This window comes from Carcharhinus amblyrhynchos, chromosome 12 (assembly GCF_965287045.1).
Source record: "Carcharhinus amblyrhynchos chromosome 12, sCarAmb.v2.hapA, whole genome shotgun sequence".
NCBI lineage: Eukaryota > Metazoa > Chordata > Chondrichthyes > Carcharhiniformes > Carcharhinidae > Carcharhinus > Carcharhinus amblyrhynchos.
This window is the reverse complement of record NC_137335.1, coordinates 62,951,260-62,973,316: the sequence shown is the minus strand read 5'-3', so window position 1 is coordinate 62,973,316 and position 22,057 is coordinate 62,951,260. Positions and strand designations below refer to the sequence as shown.

General features: G+C 38.7%; 1 protein-coding gene across 3 annotated transcripts in view; it reads right to left on the bottom strand.

Moving 5' to 3' along the window:
* Nucleotides 1–22,057, bottom strand: part of srbd1 (S1 RNA binding domain 1) — a 240,207-nt gene that overhangs the window by 175,501 nt on the left and 42,649 nt on the right. For all 3 annotated transcript variants that reach the window (XM_080200634.1, XM_080200635.1, XM_080200636.1), the window contains 4 exons: nucleotides 15,288–15,391; nucleotides 12,440–12,547; nucleotides 7,963–8,120; nucleotides 1,440–1,530 (listed from right to left, as the gene is read on the bottom strand). In XM_080200634.1, the coding sequence (XP_080056760.1) occupies nucleotides 1,440–1,530; nucleotides 7,963–8,120; nucleotides 12,440–12,547; nucleotides 15,288–15,391 (461 nt within the window). The remainder of the gene's footprint in view (nucleotides 1–1,439; nucleotides 1,531–7,962; nucleotides 8,121–12,439; nucleotides 12,548–15,287; nucleotides 15,392–22,057) is intronic.

Here is a 22,057-nt window from a genome sequence, read left to right as displayed (position 1 = left end):
CTTTCTCCTCAAATTACTGAAATCTTTGCAGATCAACGCATATTAAATTTATATAATTGGATTACTGGGATATAAATTGAAACTGTAAATTAACAGCATTTGAAGGTCCTTTCTTTATTCTGGGACTTATGCTTAAAAATTGAGTTCACTTACAAAAAATAGGAAAAGAAAATCACGGTCTCTGCAAAGAAATATTTTCAATCACGTACATTTTTTCTGCAGACTGTTTCTACAAAAGAATAGGCTGTCAAGATGATTAACTGCTCATTTTGCTCTGAAGGATTGATCAAGTGCCGATGTAGTTGAACTCTTTTGTTTTCTTACACTGTAAAAACTTGTGTTCAATCTCATGAACTGTGATATATTACATTTGGATTCCAAAGAATGGTGTGTGGTTTGAATTTCAGGGTAAATGGGTTTCTCCCCATTAACTCAAGTGCCGTAGATTAAAAATCCAATTAACCCACTAAAAATAAAGGAATTGTCAATTTAAGGCAGATTGAGGATAGGCACTCGTATTTACCAAAGGTTTTTGTGTAAAATGGCTTGGTTACACTCTTCATGGTTTTAAGTTCCTCTGGCCTTCTGTGAATTATTTTCCAGGATACCAACATTTACAAATACTCCATATCTGAACTGCATGCACCCTTGGCAACCATTATAATTTAGTCCAATGAAGGGAAAAACTTAAAAACATATATACATCATCTGTAACAATCACAACAAATGACAGTTAGGGAACATGGATAGCTTACAAGCTTCCTTAAAGACCAAAAGAAAGGAATTCTCCTTCCTGAACTTTTTCTAAGTGAGTTCTTTTCTCTTTCCTGTGCAAAAAATCCATATGCAGCATTGAACCCATTAAAGATATTCATATATTAATTATATCATTAAAGATTTAATTGAAGTTCAACGTATTCTTCTTAAAACTACAGATAGACCTTTTGCCTGACACTTTTAAAAGGATCTTCACCCAAAAAGAATCAGATCTTCAAACACAAAATAAAGGACTACTGTCCTAAAATAAATTTATAAAGTACTTTAGCCAAATTTATCTCCAATCAGGTCAAGGACATTGGCTTCTAATATAAAACGATCGCTTATTCAGACATAATTGGTCTTCTGAATATTTTTGGCACAATACTTATCTTAAACAACATGACTTAGTGTGTCTGGGTCAGATCAAATTTATATTTCATTGGAAATCACCACGAATGAACTTTCACTATGTTGCCTTATTAAATTTAGACATGATTTTAGCTCTTTTTTGTTTCACCATACAAAATCAGAATAAGATAATCGGATAAAATGGATGCCTTTTGTTTATTACATGCATTATTTAATATCTGTGCCAAAAAAAATTCATTACTTCATTCATTTGAAAATCACATCAGAAAATTAGGTGTAGCAATGTTAGATGCAAAGTACAGCTGTCACACCTGTATTTATGAAGCAAATGCCTTATCTTTTCAGCTTCACGCTGCGCTCCTTGACCAAGTATGTAAATCACATCAGTATGAAGTATTTGGCCTAGAACAATAGCAAAATGGTTAATAAAAGATCAAATCATTTTGTGAATAGGATGACATACATTTCTAAACATCCAAACCTACTGAATTCATTATATCAAAACAAGCATCAGTGCATTAATTTCATGATGCAATTTGCTATTTAGAGTTAGTAAAAGAGCAATCTGCTGCAGAAAGCATCAAATCTTGGGAAAAAAAAGCTATATTGATTAAATAATTGGTTTTAGGGGGAGACAGTGGCGTAGTGGTATTGTCACTGGACTAATATTCCAGAGACTGAGGGTGATACACTGGAGACCCAGGTTGAAATCCCACCACAGCAGATGGTGAAATTTGAATTGGATTTTAAAAATCTGGAAGTCTAATGATGACCACAAAACTATCATTGGTTGTCATAGAAACCCTTCCAGTTCACTATGTTTCTGGGAAGGGATTAATAAGTATCATAAAAACTAGGAGCAGGAATAAGCAATTTCGCCCCTTGAGCCTTCTCTGCCATTTAATACAAACATGGCTGATCTCATTTTGGCCTCATTTCACTTTCCTGCTCATTCACCATAGCCCTTAAAACCCTAACTAATTAAAAATCTGTCCACCTTTTCCTTAAATTTACTCCCAAGTCCCAAAGTTTCTTTCCATTTCTGTCCTTAGCTGGTCTGCCCTACATATGATTCCAGAAATGTGGTTGACTCTTAAATGCCCCCTCAAGGGCAATTAGGGATGAGCACAAATGTTGTCCCAGCCAGCAAGGCCCACATCCCATGAAAGAATAAAAAAATCTTTGTAGTAACTGTCATGATCCCTTATTTCCAAGTAAGTTAAAGAAAAATTAGAAATGCTGCATTGATCTATAATAGAATGTTTTATTTTAATTTGTTCTTCCGCAAATGCATGCTGGCCTGCATGCGCTCTTAGAAGTTGGGCAGAGTACCCAATTTGAACATAATAGGCTGGTAAGTCTCTTCTAAAATAAGTGTTTGGAACAAATCAAATTTGAAAAAATTTTAAATGGAGGGCCACTGTTTGAACAAACTCCATAGCATAGTTGTATTTGAATTGATTAATTCGCTGGGGGTAATTTTTGCACCCCAACAGGGTGGAAGTTGGAGGTTAAGTTGGTAAATAAGTGAATTCTAGCCTCAGACCAGCACAAATTTCTATTTTAACTGCAACGGGTTTAGGCACCTGAGTAACCCACTCTGGACAGGCAGGACTGTGATTATAACCTTTAAATTAGGTTACGTTCCAATTTACTTTTGGCAGCCATTTGAAATTAACACTGTTCACCTAGTTTTCTCAGGGCTCACCAATAACTATCTCTATTTACAATAATATTTTTAATGTAATAAAACATAGGTTTAAGAAGGAAAAGCTAGAAACTAGGGACCAGGCAACTGAAAGCACAGCTACCAATGGTGCCGCAATTAAAATTGGTGACGCGCAAAAGGTCAGAATTAGAACAGCGAGGATACCTTAAAGGATTACATGGTTAGAAAAACGAGAAATTCAGTAGCTGAAGGGTGGAGCTGCCAGCTACAGAATGCAAGCGCTTTAATGAGCATTATTTGTGGGCAATGTTCCCTCGAAGGAGCGCAGACACATGACCATTCGGCAACTCTGAAGTTACTGTGCAGGCTGCACACAAATCTTGTCCTTCAAAATACCAACAGTGCAACGTCTCGCAAAAAAATTAAGGGTATTGCAAATGTAAGCTTGATCAGGGGTACACAACAAAATAAAAATCAGAGGAGATGAGTCAAGGGGAGCAAGAATGCTTCCCCAGACCTGCAAGGAAGTCTGTGGCTGGGATCTGTCCCTGTGGCCATGATCTTCAGATCCACTGTCAGCTATGTCCCAATCTTTCTCTCCCTCCCTCCTTCCTGCTGTGCTCAGAGCCTTTCGACTAGGCCCTGATCTTTTCCAATTGAAGAGCAGTCTCTAATCAGGTTACCACATGGTGGCCATCTACCACCTTAATGTGGCTCCCATCCTAACTGTCCCATTACAAGTCAGGCATCCTCAGCAACAATTTCCTTTCAATCTCCTCCAGTCTTACATTCCCTCCTTTACTTGCTCAACTTTGTATTTCAGTGCATTTTCCTTCCCTCCATACATTCATTCTTAGCTTTATCAAGAACTGCAGTGGCCCTAATCTTTGGACCTTAGCCTTGAAAATTCCTCTGCTTAATTAGTTCTTTCAAGCTATAAAATCTTCTAAACAAAACTTTTGGTATGTCTTCAACTCTTGGACCCTGGTTCAATACCCATTCCCTTCTCTGCTCACTCTAAAGTGCTATGGGATGCTTTTCTACATGAAACATCTTGCAGAAATGCAGATTGTATCACATAATGCAGCAAAAACATGTGTTTTTTTTAAACTTTTGGACTGAATAGACTACTTTCCAGGCATTACTCAATTTAGAGAGATTTTAAAAACCAGATTAAATTTTAGTGCTTGCATTACTGCAATAAAAAAACAGAATAATGGACGTCTGGGAGCGATTACAAGGCTATTACTGATGTGAGCAATGGGTTTGAATGAAGATGGATGCGAACCATGTTTACAAAGCTTAAGAGGTTTCAAATAATCTCAATTCCAAAATTAGATTAAAACGTTAAAAAAATACTGCAGGAAAAAATGGAGTATTCACTTGAAAGAAAGCCCATTTGAAGAACAGCCGTTGAAGCATAAACAAGCTTTGCCTATTTTCAATGATAGCAAGTCTGACGGCTTTTCAGTGACAGAGCAGACCAGTGCATTTCTGGGATATAAGCTTTAGACTACAGCTATTAATGATGCATCCACATGCATTATGCACATCTTTAGTAATCATAACATTTCAGACATTTACTTTTTGGCATAAAAGCTTCAGTATTTAGTTATCTTAGTGGTGAATTTTGCTGTATAGTCACTCTTTTATATTTATTATCTTGGAAATACTTCATAGGGTATCAGTTGAATGTAAAACTTATTATACAGAGGGTTTAAACAACTCTCAAGCGGGTTGTGCCTAGTTGGTTCGTGTGTAGCCTTTTCAGAGCATTCTGTTCAAACCAGTGAACAAATAGAAAGAATCCACAAATAGTGCATATTTAAATTTTGCTGGAACTCTGGAATTCACGAAGTGTTTTGATATTATCAATGTTTGTAAGTGGATTTAATTTCCAATCTTGAAAACAGAAATTGAAGTTAGAATTTTCTACAACTACATACTGTTATGATCTTGTTAGGCATCAATAACTCTTAAAAAAGGAATTCCCTCTCCCAGTTATGAACTGAAAGAATTACGCCACAGGATTTCACGGTTTACTGTATAAGAGTTAAGCAAAGCCAGTGCTTAGCACTATTTCATAAATTTGAAAATCTTAACAGGATATTCCCTTTCTACTTGGATTTTCACCCAAAAGTGATCTTTTATTTAAATTCACTCATGGGGTGTGAGTATCACTGGCTGAATCAGCATTTATTGACAATCCTAACTGCCCTCGAGAAGGTGCTGGTGTGCTGCTGTCTTGAACCACTGCAGTCCATGCATTGTAGAAACTTATACTTCATAGGATCTTTAGGGTTCCTTACTTCTGGGACCAAATCCAAGGTATGCCATAGCTCCCAGAAATTCCTTTGATACAGCTCAATGTCCCTGCTTTTAATCATAGAGATCTACAGCATGGAAACAAGTCCTTCGGCCCAACTTGTCCATGCCACCCTTTTTTTTTAAACTCCTAAGCTAATCCCAATTGCCCGCATTTGGCCCATATCCCTCTATACCCATCTTACCCATGTAACTGTCTAAATGCTTTTTAAAAAAGAAAATTGTATCCACCTCTACTACTACCTCTGGCATCGTGTTCCAGACATTCGCCATCCTCTGTGTGAAAAAAATCACCCCTCTGAACACTTTTATATCTCTCTCCTCTCACTTTAAACCTATGCCCTCTAATTTTAGACTCCCCTATCTTTGGGAAAAGGTACTGACTATCTAGCTGATCTGTGCCCCTCTCAGAACGCAGAGGTTTCTTCCATTAGTATCCGCTAAGCAAACCCTCTAAACTCTCCTTCAACACCTCACAACTGCAGATTCCCCAGTTCAAGCATGGGCTTCATTGCATTCCTGCTTAGTGACTTCAAATCAGAAAACGCTCTCAGTTATTCTGCCAGTGATCGACAGCTCCAGGCAGATTCTCTCTCTGTCACAAAACTGATCCCATGTCGACATCAACTGCTTCGGTGAACAATCACACAGCCGAAACCCAAAACCAAAAACAGTCCTCCTGCAATCTTTTCTTCCATCAACATGACACCCCCGAGACATCCAAGGTAGAGATTTAAACTAATTATTACCTATTCCCAAACCTTCCCTTTGTTCTGGGAAACAGTATGAATAATTTAAGCCCCTTACTGAGACAGCTCTAGACATCCCATTTCCACCAAGAAACTCAGAGAGCTAGTCCATTGTTTAGTTGCCAATGCTTCCCACTAAGACCCTATAAAACCCTGCAAAACCCTGTAGGGTGGCACGGTGGCACAGTGACAAGCACTGCAGCCTCACAATGCCAGGCACTCGGGTTCAATTCCCAGCTTGGGTCACTGTTTGTGCGGAGTCTGCACCATCTCCCCATGTCTGCATGTGCTCCAGTTTCCTCCCACAGTCCAAAAATGTGCAGGTTAGGTGTATTGGCTATGCTAAATTTTCTTTCAGTGTGCCTAAACAAGTGCCAGAGTGTGGCAACTGGGGCATTTTCACAGTAACTTCATTGCAGTGTTAATGTAAGCCTACATCTAACAATAATAAATAAACTTCTATTAACAACTACTTTAGGTTTATTTATCAGGTTGTCAAAACAAATGGTTTGATTCATCTTGCATTTAAAAATTTTAATCCCCAAATTAAAATTTGTACTCTTAAAATATGAATCATAAGATTATGTATTTGTAACAATATTTTAATAACTTGCCATGAATTTTGCTTGAATTCTTAACTTCCAGTACTTTCACATTACATGTTAGCATAAAACGAAGCCTCAACAATGCTCAAACCATCAGTGGTTATCAAAAAAAAACAATTTTAAAACATGTTACGCTTACAGTGCCAAAGGTGATGGAGATAGAAATTTAGAAGAACATCAAAATTAAGTTATTGAAGCATAGCTGGGGCACTTCAAAGGCTCAGTAGGCAAATTATACCATATTAGATGATCCTGGGTTACATATTGTAGGATGATCCCTTATTGGTGCTGAGTTGATTGATTCCAATGAGTGATGAAATAGCTAGTATTGACTCGACATGTTAATGACAGTTGCGACAATCTTAGACCCAGAAGAAGGGTGGTAAAGAAAATTTGTAATCTTTTAAAAAATGTCTGGGAAATCGATTGTTTCAAAATTTCAGAGTTTGCATCAATTGCAAAGAGACTAACTGTAATTTTTCTCGAATAAGTAATACTGTTCCAAGTGATTGGTGTCGCTTGACCCAGAAGCAATACCAACAAGGAGGAAGTTAATATAAGAAAGACTATGGCCAGAGCCATAAGAGCTGCAGCAAATGGGAGAACAAAGAAGAGTCAGTTACAATGGGTACGTGCTTACGTGTGTGTGTATACATGTGCTTACATGTGCATGCGTGCTTACATGTGCATGCATGTGTCAAGTTAAGCAAGACAGAAAGCTGATGGCAGGGATAGAGCAGGGATTGTGAAATGGTTAAGGTTATTGCTGCTAATTCAGTTTTGTGAGAGCAAACCAAATGGTTTAACGGGGCTTATTAGAGGGTTCAGATAAAGGAATCTGAGGAACATGTGCCATGAACACTGTTGTGAACTTAGATATGGAGGTTCTGCAAGAGTGTGTCATTTGCGTATATGAATATATGAACGTGTCCCAAGGGCTGAATCAACAGAGTGGGGAAGTGAGAGATCCTATGTACCAGGGGCCATGTTAGAGAACTTATAAACTGAACGTTGTGCCACAGGTCTGCAGAGAATGACGTGGTTCCCTGTAGTTGTACAATACATTTTTTTATTTCATCGACTGTTGAAAGTGAAATTGATCTTTTTGTCTAAAATATCATTTGCCTGTTAATTCGTATTTAATTTGCATTGGTGTTGATTCGTTAAAGTGAAAGATACAAAAAATGAAATTGGGTTGGTGGCTGGTTGTTTAGTAAATTTGGTTATTTTGGTTTACGGTTTCCACACAAGAATCCCAACAGTGAAAATCCAAATGCAGCACAAGATAAGTTGCAAAAGCAAATGATGGCCAAAGCGTATAATATTCAAGGGAGTCATCGGACAATTGTGTCCTTAGGAACTTCTTAAAGGTTGTAAGTTACATGTGATAATACATTGTAACCTATGTTAAACAGTATAAACGCTTCATTTATATATCTCCATACATGGCCACATAAATTACTCCAAAGCAAAGAGGGAAACCTACTTGTAGCTGAAATGATTGACATTTTACAGCCATGCCGAAAACCAGGATCAATTCCCATCAGAACCCGCCCACGAACAGGATTAATCAAAAGAAGCTGTCGAAGGTTTCTTCCAAACATTGCAATGGATTCCTTCTCAGCATCTGAGCTTAAACGGGATCTTAAAAGAAAGATAAGCAAAGTCCAAGTTATCCAAATATAACAGATTTCTATTAACATATTACGTACTTGTTTATTATTAAAAGCTCAACATAATTTCGGTATTTATGTTCATCCACTCAGTTTCTAAAAAGTGACTAAGAATATTGATCAGAAGCACATCAATGCCCTGCAATAGTAGAACTTAGAGTTACGAAAATCCAGGTCTGCAATCTGATCTTTTATCTCCCTCTCTTTCTCAGTTTGTAGATAGCCCTACCAGGAAATCTGCTGTCAATGTACGTCACACACTTTTATCTTAAGACTTCCTCATACATCCACTTTGGCTAGTCTGCAAGCAATATATGAAATTCATCATCCAACCGCATCCAAGACAACTCCTCTTTATGCTGTCCTCCATGCTTCTGTCTGACAGAGATCTCTGTAGCTTTTCAGCTCTGGTCAAATGGTCAAAACGTGGGCAACTTTTTTGGATGTCACTTTCTAAACAGTTCTTTTTGCTCTTAGTTTCTTATGGTCTGTAGATAGAATTTTAAGCCTATGTCTTAGCATCCAAATTTCAACGGTCTTCATTTCCTTCCACAGATCTTTATTTGTTGTCCTGGTTCCTGAGGCATAGAGAAAAATCAATAGAACGTAACATGCGGTTTTACCTCATTAAAAGCACAAGTGTCTTATTAATACATCGTCACAAAATTACTTCCGTACGTCTCTATCCTTCTGACTTCGGTATCACATCAAACATCTTCTGGTAAGTCTGTCTATTTTGGACAAATGATATCTACTTGTTCCATTGTGACAACATCCATTTCAACCTTGAAACTTGCTTCTGCTAAGGCATTTCTTCTGATCACCGTGGCTTGTGCCTTTTTGATGTTCGTACTGTTAAATTGTTTGTAGTTATTGTTTTTAAAAGAATCGAAAGGAAGGAAATTTTGGGGCTTTTGCCTCACGTGATTAACTTTCATCTTTGGTCATGTGACAACCTATGACATCCATGTAAAGTCACTTGTCAGACAGTGCAACTCGTTGTATCCATATCCCTTAGGTGGTTACATATGTGGACTCTCCCCAAGTATCAAAGCACAGGGAACCAAACCTAGTCATTTATCTTTCTCCCTGATATGGCTGCTTGCTGAGAGGAAGAATCTGGTGATTGTGATTTTGTTGAGTTCCTCCCTCCCTGCCAATTCCGGATTTACATCTCTTTCTGGGATTTTACTCATTTCCTCTGCAGTGAAGACTGACACAAAATACCAGTTCAATTTATCTGCAATCCCCCTTTTCTTCATTATTAATTCCTCAAACTCTTCTATTTCAAGCATCCATAGAAACTCTTACCATCAGTCTTTAAACGTCTAGCTATCTTCTTCTTTTACTTTATTGTTTCTCTCCTTATTAATCCTTTAGTCATTCTTTACTTTTTTTTTAATATTCTGTGTAACCATCTTACCTGCCATCTATCTTTGTGCAATTATATACTTTTTTCAACAAAAAATGTCTTGGGTTCTCCCCTGGAATTGTTCTCTCTCATTGAAACGGATCTATTGTTAGTTCTCAAATTTCCCCTTAAATGTTCGCCACTTCACCTTTATTGAACTATCCCTTAACCAAAATTGCCAGATCATATTGGCTAGCTCTGCTTCCATGCTCGCATAACTACTCTTCCTTATGTTTACAATATTAGTCTCATCAACAACCTCGTAAATAGAGCCCGAGCCATTTGCTCACGGTGCAAGCTTGATGCTGAAATAGGGCATATGAAAGCCATCCTGTGAGATAATGTCTACCCCAATAAGATCACTGATCGCTGTACATCACATAAACGGACCTATAGACTCAACTTCAGCCATGAAAAATGCCCAGTCTATCACACATTACCCTGAAAGGGCAAGGTGTATGTAAAATTTGCTATACCAACCGTTCCACCCTGTTACTATGCAGCAGCAACAAGAATGGCATCCTCAACTAATAATATGCTGCAATCGACCCAAAAAGGCATTCTACCTATCACACAAATGAGTAATATGGTATATGAAATCCAATGGCAGTGTGATTCCAGGTATGTAGGCTGTACGTCCTAATGATGGTGGGCGGATTGTAGCAAACAGCAAGTCCCTTTCGTTGTTCACAGCAGGCAAAGCACTGACGATATCCAACTAGCCCATGTTGCAAAACTAACAACAGTGTCCAACATTCGATGTGATTCTGTGATTGGACAACACTTGCTAAAAAGATTATTAGATGGACTCGCACTGTGGCTCTCTTAGATGTGCTAGAGGCCACATATGTTCACACATGGGATCTTGCCCTTTGCAGAATGAGCATGTGCACGTAATGCCTATTCCAACTGAACAAAATTTTGGTGTATCACCTTTACCTGGTTACATCCCCAAGACGAAACCTTGACCACAGTTGACTTGCCTGGTTTCAATTTCAAACAAAAGCTTGATAATTAACAGTTCTCTGTTGCATTCTCCATGGCAACACCTTTGCCAATCAGACTGCTCTTGCCAACCAATTTGCGCTCTCTTCTGATGGGAGTATAAACTGTTGATTCTTTTATTGTTGGTTTACCTCAGGTGGCTGTCCTGGAGAGTGCACAGTGAAAAGTTTTGATAACATGTTTCTTTTTTCAGCAATACCCTTTTATGCTACCGCAGTTGTTTTTCATTTTCCGTTCCATGATCTCTGTTTGTTCTATTTTCGCAATGATCAAAGTCTGATTGGTCACGCATCTCTCGCTTTTCCAGTAATTTCAGCTCTGTCTTAATTTTGCCATTGGGAGACAATGGTCTGAAATTCTATCCAACCAGGGTACATATGAATGTTCTTTACACTGCTTCAAAAACTTTATGCCTCCACATAATCTCTTTGACTTCAAAACACACATTGCCTGGACTGTTACTTCTTTTTGGCTGATTAAATGTGTTCCCACCAAGAAATCATTTTCTTGACAAAACTGTATCAGTCTCTCTCCTCTTTCATTTCTCGATCCAAGGCTGATGTACATTCCTGATGTTCCTCAACCAATTTTAGCATTGAAGTCGCCCAGTACAATTGCCACATTTTAGTTGATTTGATCGCAACACTTCAGGACGTCACCAGAAAATAGCTCTTTCCTCTTCACTGATCTTGTGTCAGGGCATAAACTTGTATGACAACCAGATCAAAAGGCTTTTCCCTTCGGTCTTAATCACGAACACTCTTCCTAAAGGAAGCCAATAATCTTGGACTGATCTCTTCTTTCTTTTGTTCAATAGGATTTCTGCTCCATTGTTTTAGCTGGGCCCTAGCTAATTATTCCACTAAGCTTGGCTGCAGCAACCACAAGTTATTGCAACAGGTCACACACAAACCAACTCTTAAAATACAAGAATGAGAGCACATAAAATAATGTGAAAGTATAGCACACTTACATGGACTGGCCATGCATAAAAAAGATATTAATGGGAAGGTTGGGTATAATCAGTGTTTTATAAAGGTTCAGCATTACTTCCATGCTTTTGTTGTCTCTAGGCTCCTGTATGCTTTTCAAAAGTCTTCTTTACATGCTGAACACTAATGTATATTTTCAAACACTGCCTGTTGTGGTTTTAACCTCTGTTGAGCAAACCTTAATTTAACACCAATATAGAATCTTAGAATTGCTACAATACAGGAGGCGGCCATTTGGCCCATCCAGCCTGCACCGACCACAATCCCACCAAGGCCCTATCCTCATAATCCCAAGTATTTATCCTTGCTAATCCCTGTGACACTAAGGGGCAATTCGGCATGGCCAATCCACCTTAACTGCATATCTTTGGAGTGTGGGAGGAAACCAGAGCACCCAGAGAAAACCCACACAGACACTGGGAGAATGTGCAAACTCCACACAGAGTGTGACCTGAGGCCGGAATTGAACCCGGGTCCTTGGTGCTGTGAGGCAGCAGTGTTAACCACTGTACCACCATGCCGCTCATATCTTTGTATACATTACTCAAAATTACTAACTTACAGCCAAAAATTCCAAAACATGACATTGCAGTTAGTACGCAAAAGAAACGATAATATGGCCAGTATTACGGCTTCTGTTCATTCTTTGGAGACTTCCGGTGGAAAATGCACGTGTGGAAGTAAATGGAGTTTAGAATCAGCATAGCTGTGATTCATTTCCTTACTGTTGGTCTCCTGATGCTTAAGCAGCTGGGTTTACATTTGAAAAGTACGTGAGCAATAAACCAAAGGGTTATGACTGCCAACTGCACTTTGTTTAGCAAGATTTAATGCTCTTAGGAAAGGAAAATAATTTTAAAAGATTTTGAAAAGAGTTGTCACCTGAATTCCCTGCACAAAAGTGGATAAATGAGACGTTTATATGAATCTTCAGTAGACTCCTTCAAGAGTTTCATGAATTCTGGCCTTGCAAAATGGCGTGGTCTCCACCTACATGAGTGTTCAAACATGTAGTTTAGTACAAGCGTTCTACAGAGACCTTCTTTTCAAATAGTGTTTTTTTTCCTCTGAGGATGACAATGTATGAAATAAAATTGCCACTTATAAACCTCAATGACATTGGATATCTGCAGTTCATGAGACTGTCCCCTGGAGTGCCAGCAGTTGCCACCACATATCTTAATACTGAAGGCAAAGATGTGAAAGGGACAATTCGTGTACACTGAGCTTTTGCATCCAATTACAGAAAAAATATTGAAGTCATGGAAATGATGCAACATGTAGGGCCATAACTTCCTTAGAGTGACAATCATATGCCATTCCATTCCCAGGTACCTGTGCCAAATTTCTTCCATGTCTATCTTGCCCAACCTTGATGGCTGAAGCCAGGTGAGATCCAGACAGCATAGCGTCAGAAGCCAAGAGAGTTGAACTGAAGGAGTCATGATGCGGAGATGCCAGCATTGGACTGGGGTGAGCGCAGTAAAAAGTCTCACAATACCACGTTAAAATCCAACAGGCTAAACTTGGAATTACGAGCTCCACTCACCTGAAGGGGCAGTGCTCCGAAAACTCATGATTCCAGAAAAACCTATTGACTTTAACCTGGTGTTGTGAGACTTTGCACTGAAGGAGGACATGCTACTTTTGTTTTAACTGCATTAGCTGCCCTAAAGCAGGTAAGTTTAATGGTCCGATTGAAAATGAGAGGTCAGGGAGAAGGTAAGTGGATAGGATTTGGGCATGGGGGGAAATTCAGAAGTCGAATTGGAAAAAGTTCCATGCGGGGCTTGGTATAGGTGTTTAAAATAGTTACTCAGGAGTTAGAAGAGGTTTTATTCCTTCTTACTTTTTCTAAGTAATTATTAACATAACCCTGGCTGAACCATCCAAAGTTAATAGCGCAATTGTCCAGGGGAAGTTAGCATTTGTGGACAACTGTCACTGGGAAGTTCAGAAAGGGATCCCGCAGCATATCTTTGGGTTACACCCCCATCTGACATTGAGGAGTCTGGAGATTATGGCCCATAGTTAAGTGTGGCAGAACGTGGGAATAAAATGGTAACTTTGGACACATGGGGTGACATTTTCCCAAAAACTGACAGTGTCAGTTTGGGTGAGAAAACTGGATGATTCACACCTGGCACATGTAACACAAATCAGATCGCAATTTCCACCACCGCCGCCCCCCTCACCACCTCCCCCATCCAAGTTAATTGTTTTTTGGGAGAGGCGAACTTTGCACCAGTTCTGAGGAGTGGGGCCTAAACACACCAGCAAGCTCAGCTTCACAGAGATTGGGTGCCATTTTTAAAGGGCGCCCCAATCTCAACGTGAAATTAATAGTAGAGCAATCATGCAGGAAGAGATGCAATCTTATTGGACTTGGTCTTGCACCTGTAGATTCACTAATAATGACATCAATAGGTAATTGCATGTAGTTTTAATGGACAACTTCAATAAATTACAGGAGCATTCATTATGACACATATATTTAAAGGAGATACAACAGAAGTGGTATGCATTATTAGTGCTTTTTTTCATGATTTTGAATACTGGTGCATTACCACAACCAAAGCTCAGTAAACTATGACATTTAAAATGAAATTAGATGAATGCAAAAGACGTTAAGAATGTATTGGAAAAGAGAAAGAGAACTGTACTTAAAGGCCCCTGATATGGAGCCCCAATTGCCTTTTCCAGTTCTAAAATTTCTTCAAAAAGCTGTGCTGGCAAAATTGCTAATTTAAAAGATTTTAGTTCAGTTCGTGTCCCTGCAAGTTTTTAACTCAGCTGTTGTTCAGTTCGTGGCACTCTCGCCTCTTGAGCCAGAAGGTTGTGGGTTCAATTCCCACTCCAAAATCCAAGCACAAAAATCAAAACTGACATTCCAGTACAATACTGAAGGAGCACTGCATTGTCAGAGCTCCTGTCTTTTGGATGAGACATTAAACCTAAGCCTGCTTGCCCTCTCAGGTGAACATAAGATCCCATGACATTATTTTGAAGAGGAACAAGGGGGGTGTCTCCTGTGTCTTCGCCAGCAGATTTCCCTCAACCAACACTACAAAAAGACTATCTGCTAATAAGACTGCTGTTTGTGGGACTTCATTGTGCATAAACTGGCCATCCCATTTCGCACATTACAACAGTGACTACACTTCAGAAGTACTTCACATTGACTGTAAAGTGCTTTGGGGACATCTAGTTGTCATGAAAGCTATACAAATTCAAGGTTAAGTACATTATAAATTTAAACAAGTTCAGTACTTAGCAGAATTTATATATCCAAAGAACTAACAGAATGGATTGGTGAACTCCTGTTCAGATTCAAAGAGTAAAATTAACAACTTTGATACATAAAAAAAGTACAGAATCTCTGGATCTCATTCAATCTTAATACTGCATCAGCAGCTTGGTTTCTGCATTTTGGTAAGTTATATTCACCCATACAGTTCACTTACATAATGACTCCCCTGCCAATTGAAGTACAAGGCACCTTTCCACAAGCAAATGAAAAAGGAGAATGGAAGGACAAATCAATCTGCACACTTATGAGTGCCTGGCAAATACGCAGAACCAGGTCAGATAAACTCATATTCAAAGATATCCCCTATCTAGCAGTATTGGGTGCAAGGAGAAAAGAGAACAACTTAAAGGGATAACTAATTTCATCAGGAGAGTGCAGCAAGTATGTTTGAACATTTAAGCTTTGTATATATGTACAGACCTTTCATTGATGCACCATCTACAGAACTCATTTTTCACTCTGTCAGGAATGCTGACCTTCACTGTCAGGATTTTCAATTTTTCCCCTCGGTTAATGGCCAGAATCTGAGTGCAAATATAAATAGCATGGACAGATGACACATAAAATACCCAAAAGACAAACTTATCAAGTCTCCTTACATGTAGGCGCTTGCTTGATGCTTTATAGTAAATCATACTGAATATAATCAATTAAGAAAGGTATATTTATGGATAGTTAATGTCACAAACATGGACTTGATAAAAAGAGATAAGGAAACAAAGCAAATACAGAAAGATTAAGTCAGCTGGTGCCAAGTCAGCTAAATATATTTTTAAAAGTGGATACTGCATAACATTTTGCAATAAATTCCACAAATTTCTGTTCTTACTGCATAAAATGCAATGTATTGCCATAATATCAGAGGTAGTAAAGCTTGGATCTTGTTTCATGGAGCCCAAGATGGGATGCAAAATCTTGTCTTATCAGCACGGATGTGGTTTGTTCCTCATGTGGGCACCATGATTGGAATTAATTTGAATTGACCTTTTTGATCAGAAATAAAGTACCGAAAGGTACCAAAAAAAATTGATCTCCCAAGATTTATTTTTAAATGCTATTTATGAGTGAGTCCGAGTAATGAACTGTTGACTGCCACCAAACATTAAGCAACATGCAAATCTCTGAAATCTTTCGCTTTAAATATAAAGATTACATTTGATAATGCAGTACTTTCATCGAAAAACTTTCCCCTTCTCCCAAAGCAAGAGAATAAAGTTATTTGCTCCAAGGAGCTTTCTATTTAGTTACTTTCATATATGCAAAATGGTACTTTTTTCAACTTTACGAACATCTTAAGATTAGCACAGCTTTAAGTGACCAGCCCTGTTCGATTTCTATGTTTGCTCTGCTTCAGATAGGGCGATGAGCCTGTTTACACAGTCACGTTAACATACTGCCAAAGAAATTAGGTCTAGCTGTAAGGAGATCTAGAACCCATAGTTACAATTCCCTATGCTGGTTCAATTGTAGGATGAAATATAAATCACAGAATCCCTACAATGCAGAAAGAGATCATTTAGCCCATCGAGCACGCACCAGCAACAATCCTAACCAGGCCCTATCCCCAAAAGCTCATGTATTTAACCTGCTAGCCCCCCTGACACTATGGGGCAATTTAACACGGCCAAACAACCTAACCCGCACATCTTTGGAGTGTGGGAGGAAACCAGAGCACCTGGAGGAAACCATGCAGATGTGGGGAAAACATGAAAACGCCACACAGACAGTGACCAGAGGCCGGAATGGAACCCGGGTGCCTGGCACTATGAGGCAGCAGCGCTAACCACTGTGCCACCATACCACCCAAACACTTTAAAGTATAATAATCTTGTTGTAAGACTCAATTTTTTTTATGTGATGACAGTGTTTCAGCTTTTAATATGTGTACTTTTTTAAAAGCCAAATTCCGTGTAACAATTTTTGACAGGCTGCAGTAAAACGGCAGATGCAATTTAGCTGACAAACTAACCTTATGAGGACAACCATTTCCAGAGATAAACATCTTTCATGCGCATAATAATCAACAGGAGATTGCTTCAACACATCTGCATCAATTCACACCACCAACTTCTCAAAGGCTATTAGGGATGAGCAACAAATATTCGTTTTGCTAGCAATGCTCACATCCCATGAAAAGATAAAAATAAGTAATGGCATTGCAATTGTTAATGCTTGTGCGAACGTCAACACACACTGAAGAGATGGATTGTGCTGACAGATGGCGGCTGCAGACATATCAGGACAGTAACTGAATTAACTTTCTTCATGAAAATTCCAAATAATATATTTTATTTATCAGCCACAAGTAGGCTTACATTACACTGCAATGAAGTTACTATGAAAATCCCCACACTCCGGCACCTGTCTGAGTACAGTGAGGGAGAATTAAACATGATCAATATACCTAACTACCACGTCTTTTTGGACTGTGGGAGGAAACCCACACAGACACGGAGAGAACATGCAAACTCCACACAGGCAGTGACCCAAGCCAGGAATTGAACCCAGCTCCCTGGCACTGTGAGGCAACAGTGTTAACCCTCTGCCACTGTGCAGCCCACAGTAAAGAATTACAAGGGAGCAATTTCAAGATTCTAATCTGATCCTGAGACCTTGATTTGTAAATAAGTCGTGTATCACTGAGGATGCAATCTGATCATCTTGATGTGTCTTGGGAATCCACTGTTCTCGACATTCATCCTATGTTTGATGCGTGCACACAACTAAAAAGCCATTAGCTACCTCTCAATTTGACGTTGGCATTGACTCGGGATCGCGAGCTTCTGTTCATGTGACTGAACAGGCCAATTCTGGGCAGGCCCTTTGGCACGTGGGACAGGATGTTGCACAAGACAGTGGGGTCCAGAGCGCAGGATCTGTTTCCACTTCTTTCCTTCATAGCAGTAAGGATTTGGGCTCAAAAGCACAATGCAGGTCAATGGACAAGTTGTTGCCATTTTAAACAACTGGTAGCAGGCTACTCCCAGTCATTGTCAATGCTGTCACAGCTCATGAAGAGCTTCAGATTGTCTTTGAAGAGATTTCTTTGTCCTCCCCTGGAACAATGGCTATTTGAGAGTTAAGAAACTTATTGCGCTTATTGTCAGAGAATAGAGTGGAGGAGATAGGGAAGGTGAAGTTCAAAAAGACAGTTGGAGAACACAGGCCAAGCTTGATTTTTACATTCCAAGATGATCCTGGAGTCGTATAATGTTTTGACAACGGGGAGCAGGATCCATTAGCATTTCATGTGGTACAACCAGATTTGGCAATGAATGGCTAAACCTGTTGTCTGCCATAAATGTTCAAGTTTGCATCCTTTGGACTCAATGGAGTGGAAATCAGGCCCATACCAAGCTGCAAGAGTGTAAATGTTCACCTGGAGACAGGAGCCAAAAAGGTAACGCTGAGGATGTGATTGTGCACATCAGTAGCTGCAAAACATTTGTGGCAAATGGTGGACCAAAAGGTAGACACTTGGGAATTTAAAAGTGTTGTGTTGTTGTATCACAACAAACTTCTAGCATCCAGCTCAATTAACCAGCCTTTTTAAAAGCCAAAGGGACCCAAAGGGGAGACAAATTAATTAAACTCCATTGTCATATGTACTGGAATATAGTGAGGAGTATTGCTTCTTGCAGGCTATATGGGCAAAACATACTGTTCATAAAGTACATAGGGAAAAAGGAAAAAAATTGGGTGCAGAAGTGTTGCAGTTACAGATAGGGTGAAGAGAAAGATCAGCTTAATATATGGTAGGGCCATTCAAAAGTCTGATAACAACAGGGAAGAAGCTATTCTTGAATCTGTTGGTACGTGTTTTCAGACTTCTGTACCTTTTTCGTGACGGAAGAAAGTGGAAGAGAGTATATCTGGGATGTCGCGTGTTCTTGATTATGCTGGCTGCTTTCCTGAGCCAGCAGGAAGTGTAGGTGGAGTCAATGGATGGGAGGCTGGTTTGCGTGAAGGACTAGGCTACATTCACCTTTGTAATTTCTTGCGATCTTGGTCAGAGCATGAACTGTATAAGTATTTTCTGTGGTGCATCTGTAAAAATTGGTAAGAGTCATAGTGGGCATGTCAAATTTCCTCAGCCTTCTGAGAAAACAGAGGCATTGGTGAACTTTCTTAACTACAGCATCAGCATGCAGGGTCCAGAATAGATTGTTGGTGATCTGAACACCTACAGACTTGAAGCTCTCAACCAACTCCACTTCAGCAGTGCTGATGTAGACAGGGATATGTCCACCATGTTTCCTGAAATCAAATAGGATTGGTGCTAATAAAGGTGTTCTTGGTACACTTGAAAATTAGTGCAAGGCTAAGTTACTTAAAAAGAAATATGATACTGCTTTACTTGTATAATTGGTACCTCCGTTGGTTAAGTACCAGAAAGACTGATTTTATAACACTAATGAGCTCGAATGAGATGACAAGGCGTTCATGCAATGAACAGCCGACAGTTGAACAAGCTCCAGATACACATGTTGTCCTGTAAAGTTTACCTTGCTTTACTTTGGTTAATAAAGATAAAATGAACTGGTCTATAAAATCATTTTACAATTTAAAAACCATGCTTCCATGCTTTTCCAGCAACCAATAGTGTGGTTCTATCAAAAGATAATCTGACTGGTGTAAACTGTCAAGGCTGGAATCTAAAAACAGGAATGAAGTTTACATGGCATATGTAGCAACAGAGAATTACAATGTAGGTCTTAAAGGCGTCATCAGCAACTTCACAGCAGTGGCTGATAATTTTTGAAAATGTTGATATTAACTGCATTCATATAGGAGGGTGGTGGCAGCATCCCTGAGGGACTGTACGGGAGGTGAGGTAACACATCAGAAACTGGTTAAGTCTGCTTTGATTACAATCAAATGCTACTTTTAATTTTGGTGAGTACTTGGTATTTTTTAAGCTATGTATGACCTCTTGATTTTATCCCAAGTTTAAAAAGTGTTTTTTAAAAAAGGAAATGTATCGTTTAAATAAACGCAACTCGTGCATGTGTATTTAAAATACACATCTGAATAAAAACTGACTTAAAACTGAGCGTTTGCTTTTACTGCCACAAAGCTCAAACAGGGATTCTATACCTGACTGTACAAAATAATAAGTGTTAAGCTAAGTCTAATGCTTGTTTTATAATGTTCTAAAAAGGCAGAATACTTAATATGACAAATCTAACCAGCTGTATGATAGCACATACATCAGAGGAAATAGAGAAACAATTAGTGAAATCTAAAGTGTGACTTTTTATTATACAAGAAATTTCAAAGATCTAGCTTTGACGACAAGCAAATGTATTTGACAGTGGTATGTTTTCAATATTATGCCTCAGATCATGCAAATCTATCTGCTACTTGTGTGATGAGTTCTGTTTAATTTTCACTTGCTGCAAAATTGAACTTCCATGGAAGTGGAAAATCTTATTCCAAATGATGTGAAATTAATAGTGTCTCCTGACCTTAATGACTTCAATATTTAAGCAAATGAATTAAAAATGTATTGATGCACCATTGCAGATTTAAATAAAATTTCAGTTTTTAAAACACATTAGGCATTCAACTTATGGATATTAAATGACATTGGCAGTAATGTAATTCATATCAAGATTCGAGTATTCTTTCTTCTACGGCATAACAGATTACACTTTCCACAGCGTGGTAGGTTCCACCTCACATGACTTGGCATTGAAGCCAAAACTATGATAGTTAATTGTTTCCTGCAGTGACCCATTACAATTTATTGTATTTCTTCATCTGATCCAGTATGGATTCATACGTTATCACCCTGGGGGTCAAACCTACAATCATGCCATAACAGAGCAAATATTTTAAATACTGTTCTTAAAATTTTTGTTCCTAATCTTAAACATTACAGTTCAAAAGTCTCTTAAAAGCAAAGTGACACAAATTGATTTAATTCAATATTGCAAGCTTACAATTTAAAAATTAAACATGGAATGCCACTTGTACAAGTCAGAAACTAACAGTGCAACTTCATATGTTGTAGGAACATGGGAAGTTAGAAGTAGGAGTCATTCAGTAACATGAATAAAAACAGAAAATGTTAGAGAAAGTTAGGCAGCGCTTGTGCAGAGAAAGTGTTCAAAGTTTCAGGTCAATGATGACTCTTCATTAGAACAGCATTGTGGGCCAGTTTTACCATTCAATTTGATTATGGTTGACCTGTAACTCAAAAATCACTTCCGCACTTTGCTCCAGATCGCTTAACAAATACCTGTTGTTAATAAAAGTCAAATATTGCAGATGCTAGAAATCCAAAATAAAAACAGAAAATTTTGTGGAGAAACAAACAGACTTAATGCTGTGAATCTACATGACTCTTAAACATTAAATTGGTTTCTCTCTCCAAACGTGCTGCTGGGTTTTCGCAAATTTTCTGTTTTTATTTCAAACATCTGATGTTCTCAGGCTTGGAAAACTCTAATTGATTCATATCCAGTTATTTTGGGAGAATGTCCAGACTCCATATTTATCAAATACATGTCCTTCCCATGCTGTGGGTAAATTATAGGTATCTATAATTCAGGACAGAGTGACTGAGCACTTGGGAGCCAATATGGATTACTAACACTAACATTATCCTAAAATGAACAAAATTGACCAGGTATGTGCTGTCCACAAAATGGAGAAAAAAAATCCAAGCTGGTCAATTACCATTCCCATCAGCCTCTTCTCGGCAATTATCAAAGTGAAGGAAGGTGTCATCGGTAGTGTTATCAGGCTGCATTTACGCAGCATAACCTGTTCACTGGTGCTCAGTTTGGGTTCCGTCAGAGGCATTCATCCCCTCTCCAGAGATGCTGTCAGACCTGTTGAGTTTATTCAACATTTTCTATTTGTATTTAATATTTTCAACATCCACAATATTTTGCTTTTATAATACATTTAGTCAAAGCCAGGGCATTCAGGAGTGATGTTAGGAAACAGTTCCTCATGGAAAGGATGGTGGAAGTGTGCAAGTCTCTCCCATAAAAAACAGTAGATGCAAGCATAATTAATAATTTTAAGTCATTAATTTGCTAGTTAAGGGCAGTGAGGAAAATGGAGACCAGGCAGGTGGATGCAGTTGGGGCAGCAATTAGCTGTGCTCTCATTGAATGGCAGAACACGTTCAAGGGATTGAAAACAGGAGCAGGCCAATGTTCCATCAAAACCATGCC